At 40.9% G+C, this 25,474-nt stretch overlaps 1 protein-coding gene across 2 annotated transcripts in view; it reads left to right on the top strand.

Moving 5' to 3' along the window:
* Positions 1–25,474, top strand: part of LOC140693516 (uncharacterized) — a 62,960-nt gene that overhangs the window by 30,243 nt on the left and 7,243 nt on the right. The window contains exons 9-12 of one of the 2 annotated variants that reach the window (XM_072957336.1): positions 541–740; positions 1,044–1,170; positions 13,105–13,231; positions 25,258–25,378. In XM_072957336.1, the coding sequence (XP_072813437.1) occupies positions 13,197–13,231; positions 25,258–25,378 (156 nt within the window). In that variant the 5' untranslated portion in view covers positions 541–740; positions 1,044–1,170; positions 13,105–13,196. Of the gene's footprint in view, positions 1–540; positions 741–1,043; positions 1,171–13,104; positions 13,232–25,257; positions 25,379–25,474 lie in introns of those variants that run through there. The other variant, XR_012069276.1, reaches the window with a different exon arrangement.

Genomic DNA, 25,474 nt, shown 5'->3' with positions numbered 1-25,474 from the left:
CTTGGTGTCACAGCAAACTCTTGTTGGTGGTGGTCGACCCTGCAACATGCCTGATGCCCCGTGAGTGTTGGTGAGGGTCCCCCTAACCAGGGGCTCTATTCAGGAACCACCATATGCGCGTTGACCTCTGGCACCTCTTTTTCAGCTGCAGGAAATTTTTTCAGATTCTATGATAGAAAAATCACTCCAGCTAGGGATAATCAGGTAGTAAAGGAAGAGGAAAAGGGCTTGAAGTAGAGTAGAAGAGAAAGACAGAAGCTCAGGGAGCCTGGGGGCTTGGCAGCGCTGCCTCGGGAGAGAGAGGAGCAGAGGTGTGGATGGGACCGGCTACAGAACCAGCTCCTGCAGCTTTCCCTGCACCCAAGCCACACAGCTTTTAATAGGGCCCAGGACTCTCTCCTGGCTGGATGTCACCCTGGGCAGAACCTTGAGAATCGAAGGTAAGGGGTGGGCAGCACTCACCTAGGGGGTCACTGAGGACTTTGGTCAAGTCCACATTGACTTTTCCAGTCAAGTGCCTTCACCTGTTCTTTATCTCAGGATCTGAGAAGCAGGAGCAAGGAACTCAGGGAGAGATCCAGGAAGATATCTGACTGTGTTAAGAGACGACAGTCACAGTGACACTGGGAGCGAAGACACTTGCAGCAAAGTAAAATAACTTCACAACCATTGCATCAGAGCTGCATGTGTGAGAGAGCCTAAGCCTGTCTCAGAGTGCAGGGGACAAGCGGAATGGAATGGTAAAATTAACACTGACAATTGAAATTTTGTTAAATAGCCTGCTACTTTTAATTTTATCACTTCAATGTATGCAGGTGTATTTCTATGAGCATTTATAGGTTCACACAACCCCACCAGCCCCTCTTGCCCCCATGGGGGATGGGATTTCTCAAGCACAGTGCCCCTCCTGCTTGCTTGGGCCACGCTGCGGGTCCTCACCTGGGGCCGGACTGCTACAGTACACTGAGTCCCCGAGGCACGGCCTGGGATACATGACAGGAACAACTGTGCTCTTGGCTGAGGGCCTCCATTTCCCCCTGCAGTGTAAGAATGCCGGTGACTCAGTTAGAAGCATGCATCCAAGCCGTCCTTCCGTGTCATCACCATCTAGAAGCGGTGCCTGAATCTTCTGAATTTCTGCAGAATGTGGTTTACAATCACCTTGAACAAGTGAGTGTGTGTTCTCTTTCAAGTGGAGGAGTTACTGCCATTTTCCTGGAACTTACTCACCACTAGTCCATCTGATTTTTCTGTGCTAGGATTCAGTATGGCCTGCTAATAACTCTGCAGTCAGGTCTAGAAACCCTGATGAAGAGGATTATTTATTTTCTTTCTTTATATGATAGTATTTTACTTTCAAATTTCTGAGTTTTCAGTTCTTGGAGGAATGTTTTGGGGGTTGGAGAAACAATTTTGCTCTTACCATCTTTGTGACCTGTTGCTATATGCGTCTCACCTGTCTTCTGTCACTTGTGAGGCGGTTCTATTTTTGACCCTGTCCGGGTTGTTCATATTTTAAAACATAAAATCTGTAAAAGTACAGTCCCTTTTACTCTGAAGACATTCCACAAATACTCCTTTAATCTGGGTATGGTTTTAAGAAGACACAATAATTGGAATATATACTTGCAGGTTGCCAGTGCAAAATCCCCAAATTAATAGTCGAGCTCAACATCTAAAATCTTTCTAATCTACCATGGATTTGTATGGATAAGTGAAGTAGTTTGCTAAGAACTCAATCCTCCCAAGCTGATGCTCTGCCAGATGGTGGAGCCGAGGGACGAGGGTGTGTCCTGCCCTTACTGAGCTGACAGTTTCATGGCAAGGACCTTCACCAGGTGAAGAAATTGAAGTTTCTTCTAAGAACAGTGGGTCTGAAATGAGTCCAAAAGCGTGGGAGAGACACAATCACATTTGTCTCAAGTAGGGGAGAGTGGCTGTGGGGCCACCTGGGAGACTCATGAGTCCAGGTGGGCAGTGTTGTTGGCTTCCAATTGAGCGGTGGGACGGTCAGTGGGTAAAAGCGAACAGATTGAAGGCATGTTTAGATGGTAAAGAGGAAAGGATCAATGCTGTCTGTGAAGGTAGGATGGAGTAAGGCCCAGGTTTCTGGGTGGATTAATGAGTTAAATAATGGTCCTGCTGTGTTCTGAGGAGGGAAAGCAGCAGAGGGAGTTCTGGGGGAAAACTGATGAGTTCAGCTGTGGGTAAAGTGAAAGGCTGTTAGATGTGTGGTCTGGGAGCTCTGGTGAGAGCCAGTAGTGAGTAGGGGGCGGGGAGAGAGACTTTCAAATCATTTTGTCTTGTGAAAATACATACAAGAATGAGTAATGACACAACCCCTGTATATTCTGGATTTAAAACCCAGTAACATTTTGCTATATTGACTGCAGGGGTTCTTAATTTTTTAATAGAAATAAAATAAATAGAAACAAAATAGTGGAGTTAATGAATATCTTAGAGTTGATGTGTGTCCTTGTATGTATTTTCATACCTCATCTGTTTATAAACATAATCTACAAAAAGTTAACTTGCTTAGCATTAGAGTTAAACAGAGGGACGTGACACACTCTGTTGGTGGTTCAAGGTGATTTCTTGGGCAAATTATGTAGCCTCTCTGTGCCTTAGTTGCATCTTCTGTGACTGCCCCCATGCCCCTCATCACAGCTGATTTCCTAGACTTGAAGTTGGGAGGGAGGCTGCTGAAGGGAGTAAGAGGTGGCAACTGCTAGGGTCACTGAAGAGAGAGACAAAAACAGATTAAAGCCGAGAAACTGAGTGCTAATACCCTCAAAGGAGAAAGAATCCCTTAGTTTTTTGAGCCACTTAGCCTAAGAGAACGAAAATCATGTGGATCCAAAGCTCTTGAGCATATGAGTATTGTGGGTGGGAGGGTTTCATCAGAAAAGGGTTGAGAAAAGGCCTTTTGGTTTCCTTTTACGTTTCCAGTAAGGATGAGGCGCAGAAGAAAAACCACCCGTTTCACAGTAGAAGGTGCTGTTTTGTGCGAAACTGTCCGAAGGTTGGAAACCATTCATCAGTGGTGCTGGCAAAAGAAGAGACTTCTGGATTGGGTGGGGCACTTGCTGTGACTTCCAGGTGACCTGCTGGCTGGGGGCTGTGAGGCGGGCAGTAGGTTTGCAGTGTGACCTGGGTATAATCCCTGGCATTGAGGCTGCTGATCTGACTAGCAGAGCTGGGCAGACACCGTCCTAACGGGGCTGCTCGGGATGAGGCCTGGGACACCTGCCATGCTGAGGGCGAGAGGAGAGCTCCCCTGAGGTTGTGTCCCTGTGAAGATTAGAAACGTCCTCCTGCAGGGGAGGAAGAGCCTCTGAGCAGCGGGCCGGATGCACAGGCAAGACCAGCCTGAGCACGGAGATTTCAGGAAGCCGGAATTCATACAGGCCCGAACAGCCTTGTTCCTGAGAAACTGGAGGGAAAAGATGCTGCAAATGCAGGCTAAGTTCAGACACTATTGTGTGTCATGAGTGATAGGAAAAGACTGTTCAGGCAGCCACGAGAGAACCCTGTGGTTGTCCCAGTTGGGCGTCACACAGGAGGGAGGAGCAGAGTTATATACTTTGCCACTTATTAGCTGTGTGACTTTGAGCAATATCACCCCACTTCTCTCTATATATATCTACATCTGTAAAGAGACACAGTGACAAGCTCGTGTCATCAGAATGCTTTGTTTAACTCTGATCCCCTTTGTCCAGTCCTGTCAGTGCTGCCCTGCAAGGTTCTGCAGCGGCTGCTCTTGCCCTGTGATGGGAGGGCATAAAAGGGCATTGTAGCACCCGAGGGCAGAAAGGGGTTGCTTTAAAAGCAGACATGTAGCGTCCTGCAGCTGCAGACCTGCAGGCAGTTTGGTTCATGGTCGTGGAGAGGACTTTGGAGGCCTTAGCGTCGTCTTAAGACTTGTTTTCCCTTGGGGACCTGATTTGCCTTTGCAGATTAATGTTGAAGATTTGGGCTTCTGGCAAAGCTGTTTTCAGAGATGGGTATATACGTAAAATATCATATAAAATAAAATGATTTATTTAACGTGTGCGACTTTGCAGCTGTTGGGAAGAGCTGTGTTTGCCTGGTCTCCACGGGGGACACCAAGGGTCAGCAGAGCGTGCGGGAGGGAAGGCAGCCTGCAGTGCTTCTGCGGGGTGTTCTCCCCAGCATGGTGCTCTGCTGAGTTGTCTCTTCTCTGAGTTTGGTTGCCAGAGGAGCAGACAGCAAAGTAATGAGTTCTGGAGGGATTGTATAATGACAGGAAGAAATAGGAACCTGGAGATTTTCTGGACTAAAACACGCTTTTGGTTCCTGATTCAGTGTGTTCCATTACAGAATTGATGAGTTGTGTCTATTCTGGAACGTCATTGAAATAAACGTTCAGCCTAAATGTTAAGGGCTTTGGTTTATTTGGCTGGAGGACTCGAGCCGGGATGACAGCCTCTCAGATCACTCTGAGGGACTGCTCCCAAGAGGTAGTGGAGGAGCTAGGATAAATAGAATCTTTACAACAAAGATCAGGTAATTGGAACAATAAAATATTGCTTGTTATCTAAAGAAAACCAGATATCTCAAGTTCAAGTATTTAGTGGTTTTCTATGTATGGTGGGAAGCAAACATTTGGGTCATTGAATTCATTCCTTTGGCAAGCACCTGGCTATCTAGGGCCAGTATCCTGTCCTTTCTTGCACTGAGTCTGCTCAGAGGGCACCACTGTGAGTGGCTGAGAGGCCGGGCTGTAGGCATGAACTCGCTGGGGGTTGGCAGCAGCCGCTGATGATTTGGATTCAGCATTCTTTGTTTACTGACATGGTTGCAGTATTTTCATGCACATTGTAGTATTTTCATTCACAGTGTTCCCCCTTGGTCCTAAATTCGACCAATATTTTGAGAGACATTTCATGACCAATTTTGTCCCACGGTGCTAGGATGGCTCATTCCTAGTTCAGGTGAAGAATCTTCTGAGTTGCCATTCAAGGTGTTAGTTTTTTTTATCAGGCCCTGTTGATACTAAAAGTTCTCTGGATCACCTGTCTTACTACTCTATTATGATCCAGGAAGTGTTTACCCATCTTTGCTCATTCCCATACCTAGAATCACACTATTATATTTATTTTATTCAGGGTTATAAATTTTATCTGTTTCTTCAAGATGTTTAGCCATCATCCATCTTGTGGGCCTAGTTACACATTGGGAAATGTAACAGACAACAATTTTATAAAATAGACAGGATATAAGTAATACAGCTAGTAACGTTAATAAAGTCACGAGTAAGAATTTAATAGTCGAGAAGTTGTATTTTTGGGTTAAAATTTTGCTTGTGTTTCTGAGTTTGATCCTATGAGAAAGTTCATATTTATGGTCAGGGTCAGGGCAGGTATTAATTGGCCAGTTGAAATCTCCCACCTTGTAAGATCAACAGTGGCCTAAACAGAACTATAAATTCTTTTTAGAATAACGTTTCTGAGGGCTATCTAGTTAGAGCCTTGGAGTAGGGAAACCCACCAAGGTAACACAGAAGTACTAGACATAGGTAATTTATCATAAACTTAACAATTGGAGTAGTTCATAATCAAAGGTTGGAGAAATTATCAAAGTAATTGGTATACAGTCCTGGTCCGGTGTCTTGGGTCAGCAGTCTAGCTCAGATGTCGTCTTCTTCTCATCCTGGTATGGAAGCTTTTTCTCCATTTGGGCATTGTTTTAAGGTGAGCAGTGCTCTATAGGCCAGTGCACTGCAGGGGCTGTTTCAGATAGGAAATGAATCCGAGACTCCGTTTCCTTCAGCTTTGGTGTGTATGGTCTAGTTAAGAGTATCTGAAAAAGGGTCTTTCCATTCAGGTTGGAGACAGTTCTTTAAGTCATGCCTGTTGCAGTATGTATAATCCCCTGGCTGCAGGTCATGGGGCATTGGAATTTTACCCAAGGATAGATTACTGAGCTTCAGAATCAAACCTAGAGTATTCTTTTCATAATTCAATTAAACTGTACAGCAGTGTGACATAACAGCAAGGAATGATCTGGGAAGTGTCTTAGTAAATATGGACCTCAATTAACAAAACTAGAATTTAATATCGACTAAAATATAATTTTTTTCTCTCTAAAGTTACCCTCAGTTTTCTCAAATATAGCCAAATCAAGATTAATTTCTTTACAAATTAAATCTGATTATTTGATCATATAGGCTTTTTAAATTGACTGTGTTGGAAGTTTTAATACGGAGTCTCAGGGTAGAATGTTAATAAGGTTTTCTAAGGCCAAGAAAGCCACGTCAAGGCTTTTCATGGATTTTTGCCTTACAGATTTAGGTAAATTCTTTTCTCTTTAAAATCCTTAAAATACCTTTATACTCCTATATCTCTTAGGAGATGATCTCCCTAATTTGTCTGATAGAGCCACTGGGGACCTAAGTATTTTTAGTCTTTTGAGGGATCAGATAGAGAGAAAAGATAACTGTTCCAAGTCTGTATACATAGTTATAATTTATCAAATTGCTGTGAACCATAACTAGCTTAAGGAGAAGAGATTCTTTATGTCTGGGAAACAGGTTAAAAGGCAGTAGTATTTCAAACAATATCAAAAATTATAACCATATTCAGCTGGTTAATCAGTCCCATGTAACTAATTCTTTTAATGAGAGTTTTCATTAGAACTTTAAAATGTCTTACCCAGTTTAGTTCAGTGCTGTAGTTTGAAATTTATTAGAAATCAGTAAATCTCCTTGAAGAGAAAGCATTTTGCAAAACCATCAGAAGAAAACAATTAACTGTCTATAAATGACAAAAGATTTAAAAGCATGGTTAAACACCGTTACACTATAATCAATAAAGAAACCTGTTCACTATACCCATAATTATCACTGGTAACATTTCAGATAAACCAGAATTTTAGGGAGTCAATATAATTTCTACAATACCTATATTAATAATATTTCTCATTCAATATAACCTTAGAAGTTTTATGATTCATTTGACAATTCCATGTTACTTAAAATGCCAAATGAAACTTTATAGTTAAAAATCTCTCTTTGGGATGTTTCAGGGGCCTTCTGTAGCATCCCAAACTTAACTGGAGATTAAAAGAATTTTAATTAATTAAATTAATTTTTATTTAATTAATTAGAATTTTATATTTGGGGAGCTTTTTGAAAGATTTCAGAACACTTGATCAGATAAACATATAGATCACTGTAATGTAGTACTAATTCATTAACAAGAAAATATGTCAAATGTAAAGGCAGAACAGATCAGCTAAGTGGTATAAGAAGTTTTACAATCTGTTACTGAAGGTGGATTAATATTTTAAGAAAATTTTTTCCTCTTAACAGAGAGAAAACCAAATCTAATCTTGTTCCAGCTAACTTCTAAGATTCATTTACGTTGCCCAATTTGATTCTAAACTTAGCCAATTCTGACCACGTACAAAACTTTCCTCAGGGTTCCTTTTCCACAAGCCTTCCACAGCTTTCTATACTTATATTAGTGTGTCCCTTATTTTGTCTTCCATTCAGAGGTAACCAGCTTCAGGAGAAAGTCACTATTTTTCATTAACAAAGTATTATTCCATTCTTACATCTTCCTTTACGCATTTATATTACTTTCCTAGGATACTGAGATCATTCCCTTACTAATAGAGACTATTTCTGTGTGACACCAACCATTTATTAATATTTCTAAACACCTTTAGTTTCACTGTAAGAGGAAGTTAAATGTTAAGTATTCATATTTCAATCTTATTTTATCTGAAAATGGCATAGATATTTAATAAAATCTTGTCATTTAACTTAATTTAGCACAACTCTAGAATTTAAAGATATCAAACATTTAGAGATTATTTTAAGCATACATTTTAAAAATATATTTTAAATATTTACCCAAAGCTCTCATCTCATTTACATTTAATTTACTTAAAATTTTACCACAGCACATTACTGTTATTTTTTTTTGACAAATCTGCAACAGATATAACAGGATCTTATTTGACTTTCATTAAACCTAGGTACAGTAAAGGTATTATAGTTAAGATGGATGATTTTAAAGATGTCTACATTTATTAGAACATACTTAAACTAAACAATATCAAATATTACCTTAATATTGAATATTTTCCAATTCACATGACACTGAAAGTCAATTTGTTAAGTTTTTATTTTAAAAATACTTAATTTTTAAGCTCTTATATTTTTACATCAATTAAGCAGAGCTCTTTGACTTCGAAATTTTTTTTTTTAGCAGTAGAAATATCTCACTTCTATAATCTGTATGCAGGCTTATAAACAGACAAAAGCTAGAGATCTCATAGCTTCACTTTAAAACTTACTTATATTTATAATAATAGTTGGAGTAAGCTGAATTTGCTTGCTCAAATCACTAAGGCTTACTATTTATGAAACAGATAATTAAGATTTCCTCACAAAGTCTGAAGGACCCGTCAGAGTTCTGAGTTCTAAAATGCCAAAAATTTCATGGCCTCAAGTTTTATTTCGTTGAGCTAATTAGGCTCAGTCCTAGGTCACTGTTTGTTGTATTTATATTTCTGATCTGCAAGACAAAGACACTCTCTTCCAGGTCCCCAGATAAATGCTCTGTCACCCAGACCCAATTTTATCTCCTTAATTGGCATTTTTGTATCAGTGAGAAGAGCTGTAAACAAAGAATTCCATGTTTTAAAACTAAGGTTTTCTTTATTTTGTCTTCCAAAGCTTGCATAAGACATTTATTAAGGTCTCTTTTCCTTGAGTTATAAGTTAAACCCAGGGTAAACCTATTTTTTTTTTTTAGCTACTCAAATTACTTTTTAGATTTACGTTATATTGGACGTCTCAAGTAACTATATTGGTTTCCTTTAATTTGTTCAATTAATATTTTCAGAGGGATAGACATGTGCCCAGCCTTATAATACCAAGAAGGGGAAGCGTTTTTCCACTGAAACATATCTATCCCACAACATAAGCAAAAGGTTTATATAAAGACCATCTAAATATACCAATTTCACAAACTTTTATCTCAATTTTATTAAATCTTATACCTTTAATTTTTATATTTATTAAGTTTAATCAATAATTCTTATTTCTAGAAGGAGTGACAGAAACCTTTTTTTTGTGGGTGTACATTGTATATAATTTTATAGAAGTCTCTAGGATGCCCAAGTTTCAGCCAAAGAGCTTAGGCCCTTCTCGATTTTTAATTTCATTAATTGGTCTGTTGTCCCAATCCTTGATCAAGTATTTCAGTCTACATATAAATATATGTTAAACTGTGGTAAATAAAACGGACTTGTTTGAACTTTAATGTTGGGGGGGAGTAGGTGAACTCTTTGGCCCTTTTTTTTTAACTTTACGTAGTGTAGTATCAAAACCCTGTATGTAAATCTAAAAATGTCCATTTTATTTATCTCATTCAAAATAACCATATAAAAATATTTATCCTTTTGGGATAAGCCACTTATCTGTTTTTTTGACATTTTTACAATCCTTTTTCCAGTTATTCAACCTAATTAACATTAATTATACTAAGTTTTTATTAGCATCTCTAGAAACATTTATCAGAAAGGAAAAACAAAAATGTAGCTTTTCAAACCAGTTATATTTTTATATCTGAGTTCTTAGGTTAACCATTAGATATATTTTTCTGCATTTAAACTTTATTTTAATAGGTACCAATAAAACAGCCGTTTATAATGAGATCTCTTTAAACTTTCACCAATTAAAAAGTTTTTCCAAATTAAAAAATCCATCATATGGCCATCAATTTATATATATATAAATAAATATATATATATATATACTATATATATATATAGTGATTTTAAACCAATAAGATGAAGAGGCCCTTCCACATGAGAGTCGGGGTGTTGCCTAAATAAAATTCAAAGGTTTACTCTCCAAAAGCTTAAAGCCTTCGTGGTCCAGGCTGATGCAACAAAGTTTAAGATGGCAAAATATCTGAAAATTGGTACAATCAAAGAATTGCTTAGAATCCCAATTTATTTGCGTGGCCACCGTATGTACACAATACTTGAACTTTTGTATGGCAGAGTCCAAGGTTTCCTTTAAAAACTAAACTAAACATATATATACTTACATGCACACACTTAAAACATCCAGAGAAAGATAAAACGTTTACATTTCAAGGACACAGGAAGAGAAATCCAAGTTCCCACTAAAGGGGATTTTGTTTTTACAAGTTCAGAATGCCAAAAAATGTTTTTATCAGGCCTGGTTATTTCCAGAGTGAGTTTTTTTTTTTCTTATTCCCGATTAATGTTGTAAGTTTTGTATGTACATAAATCTGGCTGGGGTTTTACTTGGAGACTGGCAATCTGTCATTTCTTTTTCTTTTCTTTTCTGTTCTTTATTTTTTTTTTGAAAGTTCTATTCCCCATTGTAAGGTCGGGTTCTCAGAATAAATTTGCTAGTAAGATTTCCCACAGGGACAACTCTGTGGCATGAAGTCTTTGTGTCTACCACTCCTGGAAGATTCCCTGTCACCTGAGAATGCTGTTACCAGCCAGGAGGATGGTCCAAAATTTGGAGTTGAAAGTTTCCTCATAAGAGTTTTACTTTTATCCTGAAAAATTCAATGGAGGTAACCAAATTGAGGAAAACATTAGACCAGCCTCTTACCTAACCACTCAGTCCTGAACCCAGTGTCTTTCAACTTGGACCCACTCGGGATGTCTCCACTGGGTGGGTAATTCACCTCAGTTTCTTTCAACTGGAGGGCCACGTACCTGGATACACCGCCAGATAAAACTTAGGATCATCAACCAATATGTGAGATCTGAGAACCAGGAGAGACTCAGCCAAATTCATCTGGACCCCCCGAGGAGGCGGATGAGCACAAAGGGCCACTGCTGGTACCAAGGCTCTGGTTACTTGGAGAGTTCAGGTGGAGAGAAATCTGCTGTGGTGCTTCATGGTGTCCAAAACTGTTGACTGAAATAAACGTGCAGCCTAAAAGTTAAGAGTTATGTTTCATTTGGCGGGAGGACTCGAGCCAGGATGACCGTCTCTCAGAACTCTCTGAGGGACTGCTCCCAAGAGGTTGAGGAAGAGCTAGGATATATAGGAGCTTTACAACAAAGACCAGGTTGTTGGAACAATAAAAGATTACTTGTTATCTAAAGAAAGCCAGGTATCTCAAGTTCAAGAATTTAGTGATTTTGTATGAATGGGAGGAAGCAAATATTAGGACTCACTGAATTCATTTTTTAGACAAGCACCTAGCTATCTCGGGCCAGTAGCCCGTCCTTTCTTATTCTGAGTCTGCTCAGAGGGCACCATTGTGAGTTGCTGCAGTGGCTGGGCTGCAGGCCTGTCCTCGCCGGGGAGTGGCGGAAGCCTTTAATGACTTGGTATCAGTATTCTTTGTTTACTGACATGGTTGCAGTATTCTCATTCACATTGTAGTTTTTCGTTCACAGACCGAATATGGATCATCTGCAAACTTGGAAAGCAACCGAGATGGAATTACTGCAGATACCTTCTGCTTTAATAAGCCGTGTGCAAACATAAACACGGAGGAAGCATACACTTGGATTTGGAGGTGTAGGAAAGGGATCCTGCACATTGCAGGAGAACGCAATGCAGAATTCCTTAAGTCCAACTTTCTTTACTGTAGTGGTTTCTGAGAACAGTTTATGGTAATTAAACAACATTGACAAACGGTGGCACACATTGCTTTTAAGGGATGGCCGGCTGCAAACTTTTATATTGGACAGGTGGAATTCATAGGCAAGTGGTCAGGTGGATGGGAGAGAGATGGAGCCAAGGCCTGGGCCCAGATTCCGGTTTAAATTGCCATTTCTTCACCATAGGGCCTTGGAATAGAATGCATACTCTCAACCTGTTGGTGAATCTGTGAAATGGGCATGATAATATTCATTTCTTCCTGGGATTGTTGTAAGATCTAAAGAGTATTATAGCACACATGAAGCATTTAACACCCTGGCACTTAGCAGTGTTCACTGTGTGGGGCCGCCCCGCTTAGCGTGCGTCAGAGCCGTAAAGGCAGCATTTGTCTGTTGAGGATGCACTTGTAGCCCCTTGGCTAGGTTGTGAATTTGTTGATTTCCTTTAATACTTGTAACTCTGTGTGACATGGGCAGTTATTTTCATGGACAGATGAGGAATCTCAGGGTAAAGAAGACTGTGTAATTTGCCCAAGGTCAGACCATAATTTTGGGTGCAGGGGCCTCAGTTCAGCATGGGCCCCTGGGCCTTCTGCTCTCTCCGTTCAGCACCAGAGCCAGATATGGAGTTGGCTGTTTCCCTGCCCAGAATATCCGGCAGGACCCAAGACACACCTGGCCCTGTGCTGCTTGAGCAAAAACTCCGGAGGAGAGGGAGTTACAAAAGGGATAAACATAAAAACAGACGACAGCAAACTGTGATCAGCTCTGAGAAGGAAAGGAACACGTCTCGCCGTGCAGAGCTGGGAGCTTTCCCGTCTGGGCTGCTCTGGGGGTGTTCATCTCAGCTAAACAAGTTCTGCTGTTGCAGCAAGGCAGGAAGGCAGGGCGCATGTGGGCAGGTAGACAGGGCCTCATTGATCGTACTCATTCCCCATTAAGCGGCAGCTTTCACGGGCACTTACCTAGTAAACATTGGCCATAATCTTCACGCAATTTGCTTGGTAGTTTTATTGACCCCAGCTTTGAGATGAGGTCATTGAAGCTGGGGAGTTTGTTGCATGCCCGTGATTACCTTGCAAATACCCCCACTGGTCTTTCAACCTAGACTGGTGTGGCTGTCATGCCCCATCCCTGTGAATGGCATCGTGTAGCTTCTCCCAAGTGGCCCAAGTGACTGACATTGATATGCTTAATTCGTAGGAAATGGTATGTGGCAATAAGAGAAAAAGATAGTAAGAAATTGTTTGGAAAACAAGAAAAAAACCTATTCTTCCCCAGCTGGGGGAGCGTAACCTGTATCACCCACCCTAATCACTGCCTGTCACCTCCTCCCTGAGGATTCTGTGTTCAGAAGCCACTCTGAGCCTTGGGAGAACATTTTTCCTCATGACACTTTTGACTAGGACCCGCGACATCTCTGTCCCTGGTTAACACTCTCTTCAAAGCCGTTTAAATTTTTTGCAGGTTCCTCCACTCTGATGTAAGAATACCCTGTATAACTTCTTGATGCAGCTCCTTAATGAAGATCTTGTGATGGAAACCTAGCCAAAACTGGGATGTATGCACATAGTGACTGCAACTTCAGCACATTGTGAGTTCATAATCAGAGGGGTGGGTGACTCAGGAAAGGCTTTCTTAAGGTAACAAGGGGAAAGTGAAAGGACGCTTGCTGTGTGAGAAAGAAACATCTCGGTCACAGCCAGCAAGACACCTGTGTTCATGATGGGGTGTGGCGAGTGCAGAGTTCTCACAAAGAAAGAAGTGATGTGATGGGAGGGAGGACAGTTGGGTAATTTATTGGGGAGGAAAAAAGTGGGCTGAACATTTCCTGGTTGAACAAGAGGATTGTGACATGACGTGCTTGTATTTTGGAGAGAAGGGTTTTGTGGGGACAGGCCTAGGAGTACGCTGTATGGCTGGGGAGTCAGCACAACAGAGAAACACAGAGAACCGGGCAGACCCCAAGGCCCAAGCTGGGGGAGAGGCTGCCCGCAAATTGGAACCCTGGAAGCTGGTTCTGTCCCTTAGCTGGGGCCTCAGACGTCACTTCACAGCCCAGTCCTGTTGATACAAGAATAAAAAACGTTGGGCATGAGAAGGGCTGTGTCCCAGGCTTTCGTTGAGCCCCTGGGATGTGCCCCACCAGATTTTGTTCTTTGACTTCATGCAGTAAAGAATTCAAGAGCAAGCCAGTGTTGAGTAAAGGTATATATATTCAGACAGATACATTGAAATGCAAGAGAAACGTCACGAGGTGTGGGGGTTTCATGCACAGATTAGAAGTAGGTACACACCCCACAGACAGAAGGTCTGTCTTCTCCAAAGAGGGACAGAGAGTGGTGACCGCGAGGTGGCGCTGTGTTGCTTGTTTTCTTGGGCTTGGTGGTTTCATATGCTAATAAGTAGAAGGACCAGCCTTAGGGCAAGGGGCTAGGATTCCCAGGGAGTTGGCCATTTCCCACCCTTTGACCTTTTGTGGCTATCATTGGGACTGCCATGGTGCCTGGGGCATGTTATTCACCAGGTTACTATTACAATGGATGTTTATTGAATCTCAAGATCTGCTAGAAGTTAAATCTCTTCATCCTGAGCCTCAAGGCCTATTGGGGGTTGAATCCTTCACCATTTTGATGTCAATTGCTGCGGCCTTCCTTGAATGGCTGTGCTCTTCCCCCTTCCATCCTGTATCACTGTGATGACACAAAGACAGCAAAGGCCGGGCCCTAACCGTGCTCCTGCATTTAACGGCAGGAGGTGTGGTGTGGGCTTATGATGACTCTGAGTGGTGAGAAGGATGTTTCAGATTTTCCCACGTGAGACATGGCGACTTACCAGCAGCCTCCCCAGATTTATCTCACGGGCATTATCGCTTGTGTTGTTATGGAAACAAAAGGCCAGCCAAGAAATAAGAATCACACAGAGGGTTGGAGTACTGAGATTTATTACGCTGGCGGGCTCAGAGGGGTTTCTTTTCCAAAGCTCTGAGCACCTCCAAGACGTGCACATGAGGTTTTATAGGGTTAATTACAAGTATGGGGCTAATACCCAATAAGGCTCAAACAACAAAAAGCAAGGAATCAGTACACTGAAGCTTATCAATTTGGAACAGATCACGTTACTGACAACTGTTGACCTTGGATTTTCGGGTTAGCTTATTAGCCCAGTAAACTGACACTAAACTTCAGATTTACCAGGTAGCCCAGCAAAACTTAGATCAGGAAACCGACACTTATCACACTTTGATTTGTGACTTAGCTTGTTAGGCCAGCTGTGGTTTTCCTTCAGTGTCACTTATCTTTTGAATTTTTCTTTTTTTCTTTTTTTTAATATTTAATCCAAATTTAATATCAGGGTTCTTTGGGAAAGAAATTTCTCTTTTTCTTTTCTTTGGTGATCTTTTAGGGGGGCAGTTAATTAGATGTATTTACCTGTTAGTGGAAGCCCTGGGGCTTCAACCCAGGACCCCGTGCACGCTAAGCACACGCTCTACCACCCGCCCCATCATCTTTTCTTTTTGGTTTCGCTGCCAAGAATCCTACAGCTGAATTTCTAGTCAGCCTTAACACTTGCCCTGACTTCATGGAATCCATTTTTATGAGTTTACTTCCCCCTGGTTTCATTTAAGTATTGAATCTCCATTTTCTCTTCACTCTCCGTTTTGCCTTTTGTTGTTATGGTTGTTAAGCTGTGTTTAACAGAATTGTTTAAATTCTCTTTTAGCAAGAGGCTGAATGTAAATAAATATGTAAGCAAACAGCACAATTAAATGCTTTTATACAATCTGAGCTGTTTAGTAGTAACTTAAAAACCGAATTGAATATTAAAGTGATAGCATTTTAAAAATATTTTTTAATTTTTCATAAAAATATAGCTGATTTAAAATATGATATTAGTTTCAGGTGTACAATAGATGCTCCATTTATAGTTACTGTAAAACATTGTCTGTATTCCCTGTGTTGTAAGATACATCCCTCTAGCGTGTTTACATTACATGTTGCAGTTTGTATAAGAAAGTTGGGTAACGCAGAGTCTGGAACGTGGCTGTGTATGACTCAGGTTCACGCTCACCCTGCCTGTCAGAGCTCAGGCCTTCACTCCTTTCTGCAGGGGAGCGAGTGGAGGCAGCTCTCATCAGCGCTGTCACCACCCTCTGAGTGGCAGTGACAGCAGTGACTGTGTGTGGACGTGCAAATTGTTTTTCCAAGAGCTTTATATGCGTTTCTGCATTTAATAATTAAAGCCCTCCTGTGAGGAAGCGTTTTAAGTTTTTAATGCATAATACATTTTATTTTGATATTGATAGATTTCAAAACTCTGGAAAATTTACAGGAGTAGTACAATAAACGCTTAGATACAGTTCACTTTAAAGGGCACTATTTGGCTTTCTGTGTCTGGCTTATTTTAGCATAAAGTTTCAAGGTTCATCCATAATTGTAGCCTGAATCAGTACTTTATTCTTTTTGCTTGATAATATCCTTTACCTTTGTTTTCGTTTTTGGTCTATTTAAAAATATTTTCATTGAAGTCTTGTTAGTTTATAATTTTGTGTTAGTTTCTTGTGTACAGCACAACACTTCAGCTAATTAGGAACCTACCTGTATTCATTTTCATCCTCTTTTTAAACATAAGTTACTATAAGATATTAAATATATTCTCCTGTGCTATACAGTATAAACTTGCTGTTTATTCTTTACATACTCAGTATCTGCAAATCTTGAACTCCCAGTTTATTCCTTCCCACACCCTCTCCCCACTGGTAACCATAGTTTGGTTTCTATGTCTCTGTGTCTGTTTCTGTTCTGTAGATAAGTTTATTTTTTTGTTTCTTTCTATTTTTTTTTTTTTTAGAGTCCACATGTGAGCAATCTCATATGGTATTTTCCTTTCTCTTTCTGGCTTACTTCACTTAGAATGACATTCTCCAGGTCCATTGATGTTGCTGCCAATGTCATTATTTTATTATTATTTTATGGCTGAATAGTAGTCTATTGGACAAATATGCTACAACCTCTTTATCCAGTCATCTCTCAGTGGACATTTCGGTTGCTTCCATGTCTTGATATTGTAAATAGTGCTGCTGTGTACATTGGGGTGTAGGTGTCTTTTTCAATTAGGGTTCCTTCTGGATATATGCCCAGGAGTGGGATTGCTGGGTCATCTGGGAGGTCAATTTTATGTCTTTAGAGGAACATCTATACACTTTTCCACAATGGCTCCACCAAACTGTATCCCCACCACAGTGCAGGTGTGTTCCCAATTCTCCGCAGACTTTCCAGTATTTATTGTCAGTGAACTTCTGAATGATGGCTATTCTGACTGGTGAGAGGTGATACTTGATTGCAGTTTTGATTTGCATTTCTCTGATAATGATAATGAATATTTTTTTATGTGGCTACTGGCCATTTGTACGTCTTCATTGGAGAAATGTTTCTTTAGGACTTCTGCCAATTTTTGAATTGAATTGTTTGTTTTTCTTTCTTATTAAGTGTAAAAGCTGTTTACATATTCTGGGAATTAAGCCCCTAGCAGTTTCATTTATTGTAAATATTTTCTCCCATTCCATAGGTTGGTTGTCTTTTTGTTTTGCTTACTGTTTCCATAGCTGTGCAAAAGCTTGTAAGTTTAATTAGATCCCTCTTGTATATTTTTGGTTGTTTTTCTATTGCTTGAGTAGACTGCTCTAGGAAAACATTGCTGAGATGTATGTCAGATGTTTTGCCTATGGTTGCTTCTAAGAGGTTTATAGTGTCTTGTCTACATGTTTAAGTCTTTAACACATTTTGTATTCATTTTTGTATATTCTGTGAGGGAGTAGTCTAACTTCAATGATTTACATGCAGCTGTTAAGTTTTCCCTACACCATTTGCTGAAGAGGCTGTCTTTACTCCATTGTATGTTCTCACCTCCTTTGTCAAAGTTTCAATGACCAAAAGTTTGTGGGCCTATTCTTGGTAAATGTGTTTATCCGTTCATTGATGGATGGATATTGTTAGTAACTTTTGGCTACTCTGAATGATACTGCTATGAATATTGATGTGAAATTTTTTATGAGAATATGTTTTCATTCTGTTGGCTGTACATTTGCCCCGCCATATCTGTAGTTTCCACTACATGAATCCAGATGGTTGATTGTAAAGGGACTCGAACATCCTTGGATTATGGTATCCAGGGTGTGGGGTTCCTGAAACCAACCCCCCAAGGATATTGAGAGATGACTCTATATGTAGGAGTGGAATTGCTGAGACATATAACTCTAAGCTTTTGAGGAAATACCAGACTTCTCCAAAGAAGCTGCAACATTGTTCCTTTCCCCTGGCCGCATATGAGGTTTCTCTGCCTCCTGAACGACATTTGTTATTGTCCATGTTTTGGTTATAACCATCCTAGTGGGTGTAAAATGAGATCTCATTTTGTTTTTGACTTCCCTAGTGATGCTGAGCATCTTTTCATATGATTATTGGCCATTTGTATATCTATTTAAATTCGTGGTAAATTTAAAAATTGGGTGTATTTTTTTGTATTGTTCAGTTGTAAGCATTCGTTATATATCCTGGATACTACTCTCTTATTAGATACATGCTTTGCAAAATTTTTCTTCTTTTCTGCACATTGTCCTTTAACTATATTTTTTTAAACATTAAAACAATTTCTTTACAAGGGAGGTAGTTTGATGTAAAGATTTATTTTATTTTTTTGCAAAGCACGCACTCTCTGACTTGAGATACCCTTTTCCCCTGTCATTTCACTTTCTTGATGATGTCCTTTGTAAGAAAAAGGTTTTAGTTTTGATGAAGTCCAGTTTATCTGCTTTTTCCTTCTATCACTTGTGCTCTTGGTTTTGTATCTAGGAAACCAAAGCCTATCCTAGGCCCACAAAGATTTATACTGTGTCTTCTTTTAGAAAGTTTATAGGTTTAATTTTTACATTTCTGTCTGTGATCTATTTTCAATTAATTTTATTTGTTATATAAAATATGGGTGTTCAGATTCCAGATTGATTCTTTTGCCTGCAGATACCCAGCTGTCCCTGAACCATTAGTTGAATAGACTATTCTTTCAATGGAGTGTTTTTGGCCCCCTAGTGGAAAAGTGTCTGTAAATGTAAGTTTTTCCCCGTGGGTTTTTATTGTGTCTCTTAGACTTATTTATCCAAACTTATGCCAGTATCATACTGACTTAGTACTATAGCATTTTAGTACACTTTAAAGTGAGTCCTCCAACTTTACTCTTCTTTTTCAAGGTTGTTTTTGCTGTCCTGGGCCCCTTGCACGTCCATGTGAATTTTGGGATCAGTTTTTCAATTTTGCATAGAAGTCAGCTGGAATTTTGATAGGGATTCCACTGAATATATAGTTCACTTTGAGGATTCTTAACATTTTTAATAATATTGTCAATCATTCCATGAAAATGGGATGTCTTCCATATATGTAGATCTTTTAAAATTTATTCTGGTGATACTTCAAAAAGTTCAATGTACAAATCTTGTAAATTTTTGTTAAATGTATCTCTCACTTTATTTTTAATGCTGTTGTAAATGGAAAGGCTGAATTTCTTATGGGTGGGACTATGTATCAATCTTCTTATTTGTAGAATTCCTTCACAACAAATACCCTTGGTATATATTTGCTACATAAATCTATCCACAACTATTCCCCGCCCCGTGTTATAAGAAACCAAGACCCAAGGTAAGCTACTTGAAAACACCTATGTGGAAGTGAGAAATGAGACCCTTGGGTGGGTCTTTGTGCAGATGATACTGAGAGCTTATTCTGAATGGCTTCTTCTTAATTACTTTTAAACAACCCTTTCAGTGTATTTAGTCAGATACATTAAGATTATGCCCTTTTGATGTGCGGAGTAGCTAAGACTATAATTTTCAAATAAATTCTAGTGAGAGTGTTGTACTTGAAACCTAATTTGCATCAATCTTTGAAGATTTATGTTTCAGGAGCTTTGACTAAAGAACAACTGTCTTTATTCTATAATGAGAACTAAATGCTCAAGCAACATGTAAGAGTTTGAGCAAACTGCCCCCGCCCCGTAGTGCTGGGTGGCTGCAGCTGTAACTGGAGTCAGCACTTACCTCTCCCAGTATGCTTGTGCTGATCTGCTCAAAGTGGTTCGTCCAACAGTTTGTCAGTAGTCTGTTGGACAAAGTCATAAAACATTGATTGAAGGTTGCTAGAATGCAATATATTCTTATTAATATTAAGTAAGCACATATTGAATGCTTACTGTATGATGGAATTGTCCCTCAGCCTCACATGAATATTATTTCTCTTGAAACCTCACATATTTCCTTGTTATTCTCACTTTACAGATAAGGAGACTGAGAATTAGGTCTTCTCTCTTTGGGGGGAGCTCATTATTAATGATGGGCAGTTGTAAGGAAAAAGATATTGATTCATCATGAGAAAACATTTTTGTGAGAGTCAGCAATGAAGAAGATGAACACTGAAGAAGGTGATCATTGTTCGAGTGAGACAAGCCCTGGGTTGTGCGGAGTCAGCATCCCTGTCCTAGACACGGCACGTGTAGAGCTGCGTGGTGGGTGAGGCGGCGCGGCCGTGCAGGGAAAGCGGATGCTGGGGCCTTAGGCTGTGCTCAGGCCTGGTTGGGCTTTCTCCTAAGGGGAGTGAACCATCATTGACAGATTTTAAGTAGGAGAGTGGGGTGCTCTCATAGTTCATATTTGTCTTCTAGAATGTTTGGAAACATTTAGAAGGCTTGGCAGGAGATGATGTGATGAGTCAGAGTAGGGTGGCTGCGAGGTGTAGCAGTGTCCAATTTTCAAGTGGTTTTCAGGCCCAGGCTTGTGGCTTAGTAGCCGTGTCAGTTTGAATGACGCACGCAAGGAAGTGAAACAATTTATCTAATCAGTTGAAGCAGTGATGTACCCAATTCCCAGGACTATTGTGGAGATCCAGTGAGATACACTGTGCAGTGTGCAGCGTGGTCTCCAGCAGAGGGTCAGTGCTGAGTGAGTGCCAGTGAGTATCTGGTAGGTCAGTTGAGGGTAGTGGGACTCGGTGTCTGAGGATATCTGGTCCCTGAAGGAGGGGTCCATTCACATCTGTGAGTGATGGGCCTGAGTTGGGAGACGCAGGGAGACCTTACCCTCCGACCAGGGGCCCTGGTAAGGACGGCTATGGGAGGAACACCGTGAAGTCAGCTCTTTGCATGTGGAGTTGGAGCTGCCTTTGAGACAACTAACTGCAGTGTCACGAGCTTAAAGAGGAGATCTGGGCCCAGGTTGTGCATTTTCCTAAAATCTCAACTCCTAAGGACGCCGAAGTATTGATCACTGAACGTGAAGTCATACTTTAAAGGACAAACGAATAGTAGTATTATCTCTGTCATCAAAGCTCACGTCTATTTATTCATCACTCACTTTGCTAATTGGGTACTTACAGAGCTCACTTCACCGTCCTCCCGTGGGCTCAGGCTCCACAGAAAAGAGCTGGTGAGACTCCCTCTTTTCTAGAATAAGACACATTTAGCTTGTAGACTTCTGTACCTCGCCAGACTTAGGAAATTAGTTTGTTGGTTTAATTGTATTTTCTGTTGGCCATGTCCTGACAGGAGAGAAATTTTACCTCATGGTCATGTTTCAATTAGCTGTTACTGAGAATTGCTGATCTGATACATAGTGTATGTATTACATTAACTTTGTAGAGTAGTTATCATTTTTCTGTCTTTGCCCTTTAATTTTGTTTGCCCCTTCAGTGTTCTATTCTTTTTGGGGCCTTATTTTTTTTTAATTAAAAAATGTCTGTTAGCAGTTAAGAAAAAAAAGCACAGAAAAAATGCACATGAGAACTAAATTTAGAAAATGTCTAGTGTGTTTTCTGTCTCGGCAATGGAGGGTACTAGAAACTCCTGAAAACCTTCATTACACAAGTTCCTTAAAATGCTGATTGAGAAATAAAACCTTCCTTCCTCGTCTTTCAAGCTGCACAACTCATTGTCAAGAAAGTGAGGGAAAATTCTCAGAAGCCAAGACAAACGAGAAAGCAGGGTTTCTGAGAGATACGTGAGCGTTAGAAGCCGTGGTGTGCTGGTTGGCTCCTGAACTGATTTTCAGTTGCCTTGACAGGAGGGAGGGATGTGAGCCCCAGACCTCTCACACTAGGAGTTGGATGGGTGATCATATAATGGGCCAAGCCCATCCTGAGAATCTTGCTTTACTAAAGGGTGAAATAGGAAAAAAAAATTCCTCAAAACAAGAAAGTAAGAAAAGTCAATTTTGTTGGAAGAGGGGAAAAATAACAAATCCAAAGTAAGGATATAGTTTAAAGCTGTTCTGGCATGAGAGTGACCACAAACTCCTGGCAGAAAAGCACAGCTACTCCTTGATTGATAAGTTGTATTTTGAATGAATCAGTGAACAGCTATTCCGAAAAAGGCCTCCAGAGTCTTGTGGATCAAGATACTGGACAGCAAACACCTCTCTTCCAAGGTCTCATTCAAATAACCAGAAAGGTTTTAAAGGAAACTAACAATAATCTGAGTTGTATTTATTGACATTACTATATGCTAAGAATTCAGAGGTGACTATGGAGTTGTCTCCTATTTTATGGACCTTATTTTCTCTTTGGGGAGAAAAATGACATAGTTGGGTATCTTGGTGGAGGGAGGTGTTAGTCTGTTGCAATTAGCCAGGAGAGGAGATTAAGAAAACAGTGAAAGATCGGTGAACTTTTTAGCTGAGGACAGTCTTGTTCACTTGGCTTTTAATTGCAGGCTCAATGAGCTGTCACTGGAGGGAATAGATCTTACGGAGGATGGACTTAGCTCAGGCCTCTTTTGAATGGACAAGTGAACCTGGAAAAAGACAGTCAAATCTGTGCAGACATTAAAGTTCACTTGAACGTGCTGCATCCCTGAGCCAAAGATAGGACAAATATGCAGCAATTCTTGAGGACAGAAGAGTGGTTTTTAAGGTTCTCCAAGAATGAATCCCATGGAACCGAGATGGCCAGTTGTCAAACTGAGACTTTGTTCTTTGGACGGTGTACCCAGCAAGGGTATTGGCCTTTTATATGTTTCCATTTGTCTTTAATACATGTCTGTTGATGAGGACATGGGCACAAATGTTTGACACCTTGTCGAGGCGATTTTGGATACCTGCCTAGAAGCACGGGCACAGTTGTGGCTGCTTCATACATCTTGCAGCCCATCCCTTTCCCCGGCTCCGTGATCACGGCAGAGTGGTTCCTTGTTGACCTGTCCGTTTCCTCTGTGACATCATAACCCATGAAAAGACCGGAGCATATTAACTTGGCTTTGTTAAAGTCAAAGAAACAGATCAAATATGGAGTCAGATTTGTTCTTTCCTATTTCAGTAGTACCATGGAGATGGCAGTTTGGGCAGCTTTTTGTAGTGTCCTGGAGGCTTTCTCTCTCAGCTTCTGGGTGCCTCTATTGAAAACCCTTCATTGCTGTCTGGCCTGCTGGTAATGCACACTGCCTGTTTTGCCCTGAAGATGTGTTCTGTTTATAAACTCATCTCTACTCCTTGGAAAACAACTCAAGAAAAACTCAGTTGGTTTTCCACCAGCCATGGGCAGGGGTGAGGTAAACCGTGTTATTATTTCATAAAATAATAGTAATAATAGTAATAGTCATAGTAGTAGTACTTGTAGTAATAGTAATAATAATAATAATAATAATAATAATAATAATAATATTAATAGAAGTCTTAAAACAGGACAGAGCACATTGGAGAGAGTCAAAAAATGCTTTCTGGCTTAAATCAAAAGTGATGACTAATGATTCCATGGCTGCTGTATTTGCTAAGCTAATTACTCCTTTGCTCCATTACACATTTCTTTTATCTGAAAAAGAAATACAAGGAAATGGTTTAAAAAAAACTCAGAGAACAAAAATACACAAGTGAAAGATGTTTTCCCTCATCCTCTGTTCTTTCAGCCCTCTCTGGAGATGCCTCTGTTTACTATCCTTTGGGTGCTTTTCCAGATATGCTTTGCACATTCCCACCTATGTATGTAAATTCCTTTAAAATTTTAGTTATTTTTAACTTAAAGGGGTTTAAATCCTCAAGTGGCATCTGGCCGGGTAATATAACAGAACAAATCTGACTCCATATTAGATTTGTTCCTTTGAATTTAACCCTATGCTCTGTCACCTAGGCTTCATCTTGCTTGTAAAACAATGTTGCCTAGAGCCTGAAATAAACAGGAGACCCTATTCTGAAGGCTCTGACCTTTAAGGATATTTAACACTTTTTCATTCATTAAAAGATAGCAAATTGCAGAATAGAAAATAACGTTTCTTTTGTTGGAGGTTTACAGGGATCTGACCCACGCAGATAGCTGCAAGAAGAAAGGATTCTAACAAGAAGGAATTCCTACACTAAGAAGTTTGCACTAACCAAGCACATAGGAAAGGAGCCTGAATTGTGACTTGGGGAGATGGTTTTCCAGGACATTAGTTTGCCATCTAGGTCTACAGAAACTTGCTATTCCATGCCCCAACATCTGGTCTCCCAACTTATTGGCCTGTCCTGCACTGAGGAGAATTAATTTCGACTTGGTAACACTCCTATCTACCTAGAAAGCTGGGCACTGGAGCTGAGTGTTATGGAAACAGGCCAGCCAAGACAAAAGCACCAATCGGAGTGTTGGAGTACTCAGAATTATTATGCCGGTGGGCTCAGAGGGGCTTCGGCTCCGAAGTTTTGAGTACCTCCAAGACGTGCACATGAGGTTTTAAAGGCTTAGTTACAAGTAAGGGGGCATTAGCCAATAAGGCTCAAAGAACAAAAAGCAAGGAATAAGTACACTGGAGCTTATCAATTTGTAACAGATCACATTACTGACACTTGTTGAGCTTGGAATTACGAGTTAGGTTGTTAGGCCAATAAACTGACACTAAACTTCAGATTTACGAGATAGCCCAGCATAATTTAGATCAGTAAACTGACACTTATCACACTTAGATTTGTGACTTAGCTTGTTAGCCCAGCTGGACTTTTCCTTCACATGAGGACAGCTCTCCCACACCCAGGGAACTACTGTGAGCCCTTGATGTTTCCACTAGGGTGGGGTATGGTTTACCCAGGAGGGATGGGGACTATGCACCAACACTCAGGCAGTCTGCTCTGTCTGGGGCTCTGATCTTGTACCATCCCGCTCCCCGCCAGCCCAACACCTGGGACAGTGGAGCTAAGGCAGAGATCCTGCCTGCCTGTTTCCCAGCGTGTAAAAGGGGAATATGTGCTCTTCCCAAGGTAGTTCTGAGCGACAACACCTGCGGGTGCTTGGTTCTCAGAGCAACAGAAAACCCAGCTCCGCGTGGGGGCAACGGGTGTGATCTCCCTAGGGTTTCTGCAGAAGCATCGGACGGAGGGTTGGATCACGGTGGTAAAATTGAGCTGCGGGGCTTGAAGGGTAACAGAAGGGTACAGAGGCAGGTCTGCCGCCTAGGGGTGCCCCAGAGGTAAAGCTTTTTTTCTCCAACTCCTCTAAGACCCTCCCTTCTCCAGATCCCTTCCTTCTCTCTGCTCATCCTGTCCATCTGTATCCCTCCAATTTTCCCGTCCTCTCCACCCGCTCCCATCTTCTCCCTCCCTCGCTGTCCCACCTTCTCTCACAGAACCCAGAGAGGATCGCTGGCCCTCCTGCGCATGCGCAGTCAGTGCCAAGTGGTCCGCTGGTTGGGAGCTCCATATCCGAGCCGGGGATCGGGCCCAAAGGCTTCTCAACTACGTCGCCCGGTAGGCCTTTGGTTCCTGCCTGGGGTCGGGGCCTCTGACTGTGGAAGTGCAAGGTGGGGGGCTCCTGGGAAAGGGGTCAGGCGGCTGCGGGAGGGC

This window comes from Vicugna pacos, unplaced genomic scaffold, assembly GCF_048564905.1.
Source record: "Vicugna pacos unplaced genomic scaffold, VicPac4 scaffold_19, whole genome shotgun sequence".
NCBI lineage: Eukaryota > Metazoa > Chordata > Mammalia > Artiodactyla > Camelidae > Vicugna > Vicugna pacos.
Note: the sequence above shows the minus strand (reverse complement) of the source record. Positions and strands in the feature narration are given on the sequence as shown.